This window comes from Cebus imitator, unplaced genomic scaffold (genome assembly GCF_001604975.1).
Source record: "Cebus imitator isolate Cc_AM_T3 unplaced genomic scaffold, Cebus_imitator-1.0 Scaffold368, whole genome shotgun sequence".
NCBI lineage: Eukaryota > Metazoa > Chordata > Mammalia > Primates > Cebidae > Cebus > Cebus imitator.
The window spans coordinates 222,763-236,251 of record NW_016107683.1 but is presented as its reverse complement, the minus strand read 5'-3'; the positions used below and the strand labels follow the sequence as shown (position 1 = coordinate 236,251).

The window sequence follows — 13,489 nt, the reverse complement described above, 5'->3', positions numbered from 1 at the left end:
AAAAAAAAAAAAAAAGAAAGAAAGAAAGAAAGAAAATGGTTAAGTTGCAAGGCATCATTATCTTTAAGGGATATAATTGTGAATTCTAACCATGAAAACAATTACCAAAATCTGTTTTAAATAGAATTCAATGTTAGAAATCAAAATATAAAATTGCATATATACTATGAATATAATTACATAAAAATATATAATATCTAAACAATACTAGAAGTTCATAGGCAGAAATGTAATTGGCTTCTGTGAGGTTACCAGTAATCTTTTTCCCCCATTTAAAAAATATATTTATTTTAATGTTGTGGTGATTAACAAGAAAAGGGGGTTGTGGAAAATGAATAAAATAGATTAGTTTAAAAGAAATTAGATAAAAGTATAAATAGAGGCAAGAGGGGAATGTTTACCTAAACCAAACTTACAATGTCCTCTAACCCACCGATTCTCCAAATACCAAACTTTCCCTAATTTCTTAATCTCAGTCTCAATCTCTCAATGTTGGGTCTTCACATACATAGCTCTCTGTTTAGAACACTCTCCTCTTACTCTTCACTAGGTCTCAGCTGGAAGATTTCCTTAAAGGGGTCCTCCCAACCTCTCTGTGAAGACAGATTCCCTTGCTCCTGCAGGGGCAAGAACTCTCTAAATGTGTCATTTTGTATTAGTAAGACTGTACTCTTGTGGAATGTCTGTCTTTCCCACCAGTTCTATACTCTCCAGGCCAAGAGCCATGTCTGCCTTGTTCTTGGCTGTATCATCAGAGACCACCACAGAAGCAGCACATATGTAGAGACTCAGTAAGTATCCGATTATACTAAAATTAAAACATAATTATTATTTATTCAAAATAATTCTCTTCCTTATAAAATCAAAGATTCAAACACCATAACCCTTAAAATATTTTTAAAAATTAATTTTTAGTATCATATGTCTCAAAGTTGTCTAACTTTGAATTTGAGTTTCCTATCCTTTGTAATATTCCAAGTTACTCTTCCAGCTTTCACTATACCTTGCAATTATTAAACTTTTAACAGTCATAACTATAAGATGATAAGTATCCTGACATTTCATATTAAAATCTAATATGACCCATAAATCTCTACAGCCTAATGAGAATCAGTCTTGAAATGTTCATTTATTCTATTTTTGGCTAACAAAAATTTATCCAAAGAGGCACCAGGTTATGAGAACAGCTAATCTTTAGTGAAGCAGTCTCAATTTATATATGAATAGCTATAGCTGTTTTATTGTTATAAAACAATTAAATTCAATACTGCTATACTTTATGCCTTCATAGCATTTGTTTAGTAGCATCTTGAGATTTTATCAAGATAATTCAAAACAGGAATTCTGCTAAAAAGGATCTCTTGATAAAAGCCAAAGATTTTCGCATTTCAAGGCCATCTCATATTCTGGAAAATATTTCATTATCATTTTTTTCTCAAGCCTTTGTAATAAAAGTAAAATAGAAACCAGTAAAGCAGAACAATAAATCCTATACTTATGTAAGACATTTGAATACTATTTCAGTTCAAGTAGAAATGGGGAATTTTTCTACTCAACAGCTAAATGTGAAGGAAGTCTAGAAATCACCAAGCAGTCTTCCTTTCTCTTCAAGGCAGGCTTCCTGACAGAATGTCCCCTAACCAGTCACACCTGTTAGGTCAGGTAACATTATAGGAACCCTCCATCATCCATCATGTGAGAAAGAGTCTATAAAACAACTGGTCTGTTGTCTTCAGAAACATCAATATCACAAAAGATACAGAAAATCTGAATTCCAGATTAGAGGAGATTAAAGAGACTGGATGACTAAAGGCAACGTGGGAGTAACACTCAGCTGAATCCTGCAATGGAGGAGCAAAACACTGTAAAGCACATCATTGGGGAAACTGTCAACAATGGACTAAGGATCATATATGAGATAAGTCTAATTTATCTATGTGATCATTTTACTTGGTTATGCAAGAGAATGGCATTGTTTTTCAGAACTACATACTGAGGTACAAATGGAAAAAGGAGCATGATACATGCAACCTATTCTCAAATTGTTCAAAACTAAATCAGTGATACTTATTTTTTAAATACACTTTCAGAAATAATATTTTAAACTAAAGAATTGATCCTACTGAAACAATAAAGCTGGGCTGGCTGGCAAGGAGTAGATGTAAGAATTTCATCTGCTGAGAAGAGATACACACTAATGAAAGAAAAAAATAACGGAGGAAAACTTCATAGATCCAGACATCGTTATTTTCCATCAGAATGTAGTTCAGCACTGAGCTAGAAAAGCGTATCTTTTCACTTAGAATAAAATTTCTGGTGTCTAACAATTTTTACATCACATTGCAGGGGAAAAGAATAATGATTCCATTTTTATAATACAAATCAAACATTTTTAAGTAGTTTTTGTTTTTAAGCACAGAGATACTACTAAGGAATCATGTGAGAATCAAATTCCTTTTAACAAAGTCAGTTTGGATACTCAGTAGAATTAGAGTTTTTCTCCTGTTCTGTGCAAAGTCCTCCATGTATAGACGTAATATAATATACCTATAAGTACAAAGTAAGGTCTCACTAAGATTGATTTTTTAAAAATCAAAATGGCCTTATTGACCCCTGTATGGAAACCTGTATAAGATAATGGCAATGGAGAGGCACCTTTCCTTATCCAGAGGAGAGACTCTAACAGCAGTCAAGATTTCCCCTCAACAGTAAGACAAGCCTGCTTTATATAGCTTCTAGGTCACTTCTATCACCAGAAACATTTTTCATAATAAAGTATGCCAACAAAATACATCCCAGTAGTCATATTAAAGTGGACTGAATTAACCACTGAGCATGTAAATTTCTGTTAGTTAAAACAACATATTTAAGCAGCTTTGAAAATTAAATTCAAACTCTGTTGTAACATAATTGTCAAAAGTAAACAGTCTGCAATGCTCTTCCAACACTGGCAATAACTGGTTCCTCCTCTTCTACTCCAGAACACTTCACACATCACCTACATCTACATATCATAGAAAGACAATAATATAAAATTGTTACCAAAGGAAAACACATAAGACTATTATAATTTACATACAAACTTAATACATACAAACATGTTACCTTTTACAAATTTCTCTTAAGTTATAATCAAGCAAATATACTCTCCCATACCTTGCAACTACTAAAACATAACAAGGTTAACAAGGTCAAACATAGTGCTTTACTGTACAGTGTCCAAACTTTTACCAATGCATCCTATAAATTCCATTTCTATTCCATTCTTCTAACATCTAAAACAGGCAACTGTATTTTTAAAAAGACATGGTGACTCCAAATGTCCCACAATATAAATGTTAATGAATATCTATTAGTCTGACTATAATCTTTTTATATTTTATTGTTTCAAGTTTAACACCTGAATGCTACCAATGTGTGAGAGCGAAATTAACCGGGTGCCTCTCCAGGGTACGAAAACAATGGCAGGGGAAGTCAGTTTCTGAATTCAGAGGGAAAAGACAGCACTCTACTACCAACTGCCTGCACAATGGCCACTATCTCTGAACATGAATAAGAATAACCCGTAGAAGAAGTTTTCATTTTCACTTGACCTCCTAACTTCTGGGCCACATTCATGACACAAACATACACAGCATTTCAGTTTTAAAAAAGAATTAATTTATGGCTCAGTGCTTAAAAGTAGGAGTGGGAGACTGGGATAAGGGGAGGAACTGGGAAGACATTTTCACTCTGTTTTTGCTCTATTTCTGACCTTTCTAACCTATAGCTTTAAAGAGAAGCTGAAAAGAATTACTTTCACAGTCACCTCATCTGTCAAAAAAAAAAAAAAAAAGTCATACCAAAATACTATTTTAGATCAATTTTGGGGAAGAGAGACAGAGGCTTGAAAGTTTCTCATATCAATTTCACACTCCAGGAAATGAGATTTCTATACAATGCCACCCATCACATACAATGATTGCCTCAAATTCCCTTAGTAGAAGATGTCTATTTGTGTTTAATGCAAAAAATGAGAATATATAGCTGTCCAGCTACTATTGTAAAAACCGGATGTTAATTATGTGGAATTTTATTCAGACAATATAACAAATATCACTAAGCTATGCTTTCCACTATGTCTTTTCATAAATATATTAAAAATCATACACATATTTTCATATAGAAATCCAGTTTTGTTCTGGTCTATCATGATCTATTTTAAAAAAAAGAAATAATAAAAAAAAAAAAGAAGAAGAAGAAATCCAGTTTTGGAGAAGTTAATGTAAAAGAGATATAGATTTTTTTCCCAACTAGTACATCAGTTCTAATAATACAGATTCCAGAAGAAAATTGTAAAAATCAAACTCTATTTTCTAAAATTAATGAAAGAGATAACAAGATGAATAAGAGCATTAATTTGAAACATATATTGCCCTCTGAACTCTGGTTGCCAGGAGAACAAGCAGAAGGAAGCAGAGAACACACATCTGCATTTGGAATGATGGTGCCTCAGAAAATCCAACTCAAAGCAACACAGTAGGCCCCCAAACCCTGAAAACTGCGTTTCTCTTTAGCATGTTTTGTAACTAATAATACAGGCATTCCTTGTTTTATCCAATAGACATGCTCCTACAAAGCAAAATTGGAAATAAAAATTTCTCAGTGACTTAACATTAAACCTCAGAAGAAGGCTTCCAGATGATCTATCTGGTACCTACATTTACGAATGAGTAAAGGAGGTGTGGGGAGAGGGTGAAAGAAGTCAAGCCACTTGCCATACATAACATGGCTACTAGCAGCAAAGCCAGGGTTCCAACTCAAGTGTCGGGGACTCTAGGAACATAAAGACACCTGTCACTGGAAAACTTACTGCTTTCAGAATGGAATTCCAAATAGTTCTTTAAAGCACAGAGTATCTTTAAACTATTAAAAGAAGTCATTTGGAGCACACTGGTTTGTGCTATACTAAAAACATTTAATTAAAGTTGATTTACATATAAAATTTATGTTATGTAATATGCTGTAGATCTAAAAACATTCAATGACAGGTCTATAAAAGCTAGATAACTAAATAAATATAGCTTTTGAAGAATAAAAATATAATAGTAAATATATAATTTGAAATTTTAAGATTTAACTAGTAAAAATAATTTAGGAGCTTTCCTAAGCTTATACTACTATAGTAATTTACATTTATGCTAAAAATTAAATCACTTAATAAAAGGAAAACAGACTTTCACAGAAAATGTTTTCTTTAAACATTTTGATTTCTTTTATAGATAGAGATGTGTGTGAGAGACAGAAAGGGAAAGGGAGAATCAAATGGACAAAATGTAAATAATTGATAAATCTCACCAAAAGATATATGGGAATTTGGGGTACTATTTTTACAAATTTTCTTGTTTTAAGTTTGAAAAGATATCAAAATAAAACATACAAGAAAAAAATGTAAACCATCTCCCAAAAAATTTTTTAACTGAAAATATTAAATATACTCTATAAGAAAGACTACATTAAATTCGTATTTAATTTCCCATAGTATCAAACAAAGAATTACTCTTTTTATTTTTTTTGAGACAGTCGCACTCTGTCGCCCAGGCTAGAGAGCAATGGTTCAATCTCAGCTCACTGCAACCTCCACCTCCCTGGTTCAAGCAATTCTCCTGCCTCAGCCTCCCGAGTAGCTGAAATTACAGGTGCCTGCCACCATGCCCAGCTAATTTTTTAGTATTTTTAGTAGAGACAGGGTTTTACCATGTTGGCCAGGCTGGTCTCAAACTCCTGACCTCAGGTGATCTGCCCACCTCAGCCTCCCAAAGTGCTGGGATTACAGTCATGAGCTACCAAGCTTGGCCTCAGAATTACTCAATTTTCTACAGGAGGTGGTCAAAAGAAGATAAATTAGCTAAAAGCACAGTATATTCCACTTTAAATAGTATTAATAACAATGAAGTAGACTAAACTAAGAAATTAATCACATAAATTTTCTGAGAACCAATTTCTGCTGACATTCTTCACCACCTAACTACAGCTGAAGGCTGCCACAGGTCTGATGGTGGTCCCTGTACACTAAATGCCACGAGGTCCCCCAGTAACTGTCAGCCACAAAGTCTCCATACATTTCCAAATTCCTCTCCTCCATTAAGAATCACTGATTATATGTTCATTTTAAGAATAACTAACATTTACAACTTTATATTCCCAAATCTAAATTTATCAAACTAAATGAGTCTTAATATAACAAAAGGATACCTGTTAGACTTTGTAAGGGGATTTCTTTTAAGATTCCATTAAATAACAGACATGCTGGTATTTCAAATACAATTCAACTTAAATTTTCTTTTAACTTCTACCCAACTTCTGCCGCATGCAGCTATTCCACAAAACAGTGTATCGATCTAGATAAGCTACTGTCCTAGAGAGAAGTTTTGGCCAGTACTACGGGAAGTCTTCTGTTACAAAACTCAGAAGAATCGTTCTACTACCACTGAGAGATTTGGTAATGTATTCACAATTATTTGTAACATTATCTGCTCTAACAAATGTTAAAACAAATTGTTCTTCACTTCAGCATGAACTCTTAGCCCCCTGCTCCAGTGAATGAAGATTTTTACTCCTATTCTATTAGAAAACCACAAGTACACTACCACCCAAATTACTCACTGCCATTACTCTTCCTCAGGTGAATGAGAAATATTTCATATCGAAAAATTATCTCAAAAAACTCATTTCATTATTCAGAACAAAGGGCAGAATCAAACACTCTAATGTAGTAGATTATAATTCCTGGATTATCCAGCCAGAAGAGAAAAACTCTTACAAAGTAAAACTTTCCCGAAGAAAATGAAATAAAATATTGAACATTAAAAATTTTTAAACAGAGCAAGAACAATTATGTACTAAAAATCAAAAGGCTTTTTGTGGATTGTAATAAAGTTAACAATCCACAATGAAACACACATCATGATAGCATCATATAGTACATTTTCCACAAAATAGATGTTCAGCCTCAGAATTTGATAGCCTATATATCCACCAGAATAAAAGCTGAAAAACATCATAAAGCTTCCAGATGGGGCATTCCAACTACTGTACCAAGAGCATGCCACAGCAGCTAGGCACGCCTGGCTGCCTGGGCTAAGATGTTGGGTGCCTCTAAACCCTAAACGGCTTCACCAGTTTATCCCACATGATGTGCAACTATGACCATGTTCTAGCGTTTGGTAACAAGGAAAGGACTAGGAAACACTGCATAGATGAATTCATCCAGACATACAAATATCCAATCTTTCTTTTAATCTCTAGAAAAATATTGGGGGAAAAAAAGTTAACCCATCATTCCCACCCAAATCTAAGTTTGGAAATTCTACCTAAACTTCAATGACATGTATTGCTATTTTTTAGCCTGTACCATGCATCCATAATTTTTTTAAAAAAAATAAGAACTCTGACACACTTGGTCACAACTTTTTGGAAGACTTACAACCCCCTAGAAACTGCAGCACAAGATAGATTTCTCTAATACTCCCTAACCTTTGGTATGGGTCAACTCAAGAACAATCTGTTTTGCTAGAGAAAATCATCAAATTGGCAAGAAAAAGAAAGGTAACTCACAGTATGATTCAAAGGGAGCTTGGAAAGAAATGAAAACTAAGAACAAGCCAGGAAAGGGTGAATACTGTCTGTGTAACCAATCTTTCTAATTGCCATCTAACAAAATATCTGCTTGTCAGAGTAATTTTTTCCAGAATGAAATCTCATTAAGTTGCTTCCCTAACTGACATCCTTTAATAGCTCCTTAAGCCCTAAAGGATCAAGTCCAAACTTCCTAGAATGTAAATGACCTGGACCCCGATTTCGTCTCCTCCACCTTTACAATCCCCCTTCCTATCTCTTAGACTCTAGAATGTTCAATTCCCTAGTAACGCCTATGTGAAGTCAAATACCATGCCTTTCTCACACTGCTCTACCAGCCTGGAATGCAGGCAGAGTGCTATGGGGAAGCGGTGCACAGGGCTCACCTCCCAAGTGGAGTGCTGTGTGGGTGACAGATAGTGGCTCTAGGAACTAGCAGACTACTCAGAAGCTGATTTTTTAAAAAGAATCTGAAGTGGGAAGTAAGACATTAAATCCCCAATGGCATTTCCTTTCTCTGTAGCTTCCCCTTCTTCACACAAACACAGAGAAATACAGATGAAACAGACGCACAAGTCACTAAAATGGCATAGCTGTGCCCCTAACCTCACTCAGAAATCTAGTAGGAACTTAAAGTGTGAAGCACACTGAAGGCACAAGGTCGTCTGGACTCGAGGCCCAGAGCAAGACAAAGAGACAGGAAGTTCCGTCCTGCGGGGTAATTGTAAGAGAAGTTTTCCCTAGGAATCAGGGTCAAGAGGCAGGCCCTGTGCCCAAAGCCAGAGACTGGGGTGGCACTCTTCCTTAATTGTGAAACTAGATTGAAAAGGCTTCTTTTAACTATGCTGAGGCTTACAGGAAGTTGCTGACCTAATGCCAGCTGACTCAGTGACTGAATCTGTGATGTCCCCAACGTCACCAGGGCTCTGACCCACTAACACAGACCTGATTCTGATCTGAGAACTCCAAAGTCAGGCAAAGACAACTGCGAATCTGCTAGACCAGCAGGGAAAAAACAAAAATCACAAAAAGTCAGGAAGAGACATAGGAGCAAAAAAACTTCCATAAGAATGTGCCTGCAAATTACAGAACATGATGAAAACATCAACAATTACAACATACATTCACTGAAGACAACATTTTAAAATTATCAAATGATCTGAAAAAGACTAAAATAAGCATGTAAAAGATCCACAAAGAGATAAAAGGATAACAGAACAAACCAAGTGCTTCAAGAAGAAATGAAAAAGAACTAGTGGATATAAAGAAGAACCAGTTAAAAAATCTTGCATAAACACTGTAATTTAAAGATGACAATGTTATGTTCAAATACTATTAGTTGCTTGACAAGCCATTCCTCCCCTCTGCCTTCATCCTCAAAGGACTGTGATTTTTTTGTGTGGGGTAAGGAGTATACAAGACACTGTCAATCACATGAAAGGCACAGGCTACCTGTCTTCAAAAAAACTTGCATCTGTAACAGTGATGCTAAAAGAACCCAAAAATTGCAAAGTAGAAGATGATTCACTTTACTTTCCAAAAATGTAAGCATTTTTAAGTTAAAACGCTTGCCATTTCTTTTAATTTTTGTTAACTAAGTACCATCTTCACTGGAGTTAGCACTTTACATTAGATAAACATCCTCACAAAATGTCATGATTGGAGATGAAACAACAAAAGCTCTTTCTTTCTTAATCTATATTTGAACTCATCTAGCCACTATCCTCGTTTCTTCAAAGTACACTACCGAAAAAGTATACCACAGAAAAGTCAAACATCAAAGAACATTCCTTACAATATTCTTCTTAATAGAAAGCACTCCAAGATTTTACAATAGCAGCCTCATTTTCACTATCAACTGCCTAATTATTTGAACTAATGATGAGAAAAGCTGCCCTATTTCATATTAAGGTAAATATAATCAATACAAACATTTAAACTCTAACATTATCTTCAAATAAGGAAATGCTCGTTCCATCCCAAAGAATTCATAATCAGAAAATGTGTACATCAAACCTCCATACAATCCCAGTGAGAGTAAAATCTCAATTCTTTTCTCACCCTTTAAAAGGAAACAGTTAACACAAAAAAGTAAAATCCAGTGCTCTTGTTCACAAGCAGAAATGTATAGGAATACACAAAAAATATTATATATACTATTCCCTTACAACTAAGAAGATAAAAAGATCAAATGTGGTTAAGTCCAGGATAGCCTTGGTTCTTTGTTCTATCAGAGACATTAACAAATTGTTAGGGTTTTTTTTCCCCCCCTTAAATACAATATAACCCATGCTACTCAATGATTAAATTTCACACAATAAAACCTCTACTAATTATGATCAACTGCAATGTTCCCTATTCATATTTCTAAAGAACCATTTTCCAATGGCAAGTCAATAGAAAATCTTAGATAACAGAACTAAATCAGCCAAGGAGCTAATGACCCAGATTTCCTCATCACATGAAACTTTTTAGAATAAATCAAACATCAGAAATTATCTCTTTGTCTTAATATAGACAAATGCAGAGTATTGGGTGGAACCAGATTATTCAATCTATGACTAGGAGACATAGTTCCAATTTATCTGGTAATATGTTTTTATTTTTCTAAGTACAATATTGTAAATACTCCTGAGATAGCTGAAGGAAGGGATGCAGCGTACTTACTCATGACTGGAAATGGCTCTGAATGTTGTCCCAATCAGATATTAATTCAAAATCTGCTGTCCAAGGTTTCTCAGAGGAATACATGTCCTAGTCAGGAAACAAAGAGAAAGAAATCATATTTTCTATAGGTCAGTGTTTAAAATAAAGTTTTCAAAAAGAAAATAAAATCATTTTGTTTCAAAAATGTTCTACTATTTCCAAAAGAACTCGTCATCATCTACTAAACATAGAAGATTATTAATCAATCTTTAGAACAACCTCTTTAATTCATATTTTCCTTTTTTGAAATAAGTCACTTCAAATGTAAATGATATGTATTAAGTAATCACCACAAAGAAACTTATTAATAGGTGTCCTTTGTCTTCAACACTAAAAACTTTTTCTTCCCCATTCCCTGCTAAGTAACTCATAGGAAGAAAGCACTTCATCTAGGATAAATATAGCCCACATCACACCTGCTGAGTATATTTTGACTGCACATAAATGATTAATATAAGCCATCAAATAAAGATCAGAAGAGTTATTGTTATAGGCTTTCTCTAGTAATGAAAATATTTTCTTCATTATAAAAGTAATATGGGTTCATTGTTTAGGGAAAAAAAAAGAGTAACAAGAAAGGAAACTTCTCTCATAACACATTACCCCTACCCCTACATTTACCCAATCATTTAAGACATATTTCCATTCAAGCCACTTTCTTGAACTTGAACTCCTGACCTCAGGTGATCCACCCACCTCAGCCTCCCAAAGTGCTAGGATTACAGGCGTGAGCCACCGCACCCAGTCATCAAGCCACTTTCTCTAAGTATTTTTAAAATATACTTAACACTACATATCAAATTTCATACTTGTTCCTTTCCACTTGAGTATACCATAAAACATCAACTTGTGTTAGTATTAATACAAATTTAACCCTTTGCTAAGATTTACATTATAAATCTTCCTCTGTTAATTACTATATTTCTAAAATATTAATATAAGCATACATATTAATGCTATATTTAAACACAGCCATGGATGCACAAATGCCTACCTAAATATAACATATAAAATTCCACAGATAAGATCAGACTCAATACAAAATGTACATTTGTGCTACCTCACATGTAGCTTCCTTCATAAACAAATAAGCTACTTCTTCCAATCACAGTAGGTGACAGTTATTTTCTAAATCAATTAAGAAAACAGTATAGTAATACTAGGGATCTCTGCTTTAGAATCAAAGTTAGGAAAATACTTTTTGAAAAAATACTGCTTGTCACATCTATACACTGTACTTGTGTCATGTAATATACATGAGAAGTATTTCATTTGCAGAATGAAAACAGACTGTATCAGCATTTATATGCACAACATGGTCTGCACAGTGTAATTAACAGTGGCATAGAATCACAGTGCTGCCACGTAATACCTGACCCCAGTCCCACATGCCTTCTTCTAAAATGATTTCCATTTCCAAATAACCCAATTATCCCAAAGGAAATGAGAAGTTGTATGGAAAATCTAAAGCATATAACCCACATGTTAGTTTCAGAATACAACATGAAAGTTTCTCACAAGAAATACACTTTCTTGATGGTGCTCAATTGACTCTACTTAGATTTGTTTTCCCACCTAGGAAACTCTGAGGTAGGACATGTGGACCTGGAGCATGCTGACCACTGACAAGGAAAGACAGTCCCTTGTTACAAATGAAGCAGGATTAAACGTTCACAGATGACCCAGGAGTCCACTTAAATTTATAATTGCAGAATCTAATCTCTTTGACCTGGGACTTTTCTCCTTATGTTTACCTAAAATGTTTTAATCTTAAATTTAAGACTCCTAAATAGTAACATTAAAGCACCCTGTGCTAAGTAGCACCCTGGCTTCTGCCTATAACCAAAAGGAGCCAAAAAAAAAAAAAAACATATTCAAGATTTCAGTTCTTAAGACATCAAGAGTTTTCTCAGCACCAAAAATAGTAACCTCAAAAACACCAGTATAATAAAACTGATAAACACTAGACCTATAATCTTACCATCTGAGGTAATAAACATACTCAAGTTTTATAGTTTACAAAACTACGAAGTTTAATGTATGTTTTGGAATTAATGTCATGGAGGAGTTCTTAGAAACATTCATAAATGACATAACTGAAGTCACATGTTCAAGGTTCTTTATTTATACTAATCAGTTTTAAAACATAGATCCTCCTACCTACTTTCAAAGTAAGGAGTCTACTAATTCTTATGTGCAACAAGGTGGTTCAGCAACACACAGGATAAAATATTCAGACTCCCTTTCTCCTTCCCTAAATGCTACCTTTGTAGAAAATACACGGAGGTGAAAGAACTGACTTTCTGTTTTCCACACCATCCAACAGGGAAAAATAATCTGTCTTAAACCCACAATTTCACATCAAATTATATTGGGGTATTTCTGCAAAAAAATTGGCTCTTCATCTTATTTTCCAGGTACTCTGAGTTTAGGGACACGGCCAGATGACTTGCTGGAAAGGTTCTAACCGGAAGTTTGAGGAGCACTGAGGCAGCCTGCCTTTCCTTGCACTCCTACATGTAGCACAAGAAAAGTATGCCCCAGCTAGTGCTGGCCCACGATGAATAAATACCTGGCATGTAACTGATGCCAACCCGCAGCTTACAGTCAAAACCAGCCAAACTCAGCAAAGGGAGAAGACCTGTGAGCTAGAAAGAAATGTCTGTTGTTGTGTGCACTGAAAGTCTACAGTGGTTACATAGCATTATCACAGCCAAAGATGACTAATACAGTCAAGATAGTAATTTTAAATATAAATTTAAAATTGTTCAAGTTAAAAAGGCTGTATTTTAAAAGTCTAGCTATATTTCGTAAGAAACATACCTAAATCACCAGAACACAGAAAGGCTGGAATAAAAGCATTAAAAATGTTTATTAGACTGGGCATGGTAGCTCACGCCTATAATCCCAGCACTTTGGGAGGCCGAGGCGGGTGGATCACGAGGTCAAGAGATCGAGACCATCCTGGTCAACACGGTGAAATCCCGTCTCTACTAAAAATACAAAAAATTACCTGGGCATGGTGGCGCGTACCTGTAATCCCAGCTACTCAGGAGGCTGAGGCAGGAGAACTGTCTGAACCCAGGAGGCGGAGGTTGCGGTGAGCCGAGATCACGCCATTGCACTCCAGCCTGGGTAACAAGAGCGAAACTCCATCCCCAAAAAA

General features: G+C 34.9%; 1 protein-coding gene across 1 annotated transcript in view; it reads right to left on the bottom strand.

The window, feature by feature from the left end:
* Positions 1-13,489, bottom strand: part of USP6NL (USP6 N-terminal like) — a 161,143-nt gene that overhangs the window by 136,816 nt on the left and 10,838 nt on the right. Inside the window, exon 2 of the mRNA XM_017507122.2 lies at positions 10,285-10,371. Within this exon, the coding sequence (XP_017362611.1) occupies positions 10,285-10,288 (4 nt within the window). The 5' untranslated portion in view covers positions 10,289-10,371. The remainder of the gene's footprint in view (positions 1-10,284; positions 10,372-13,489) is intronic.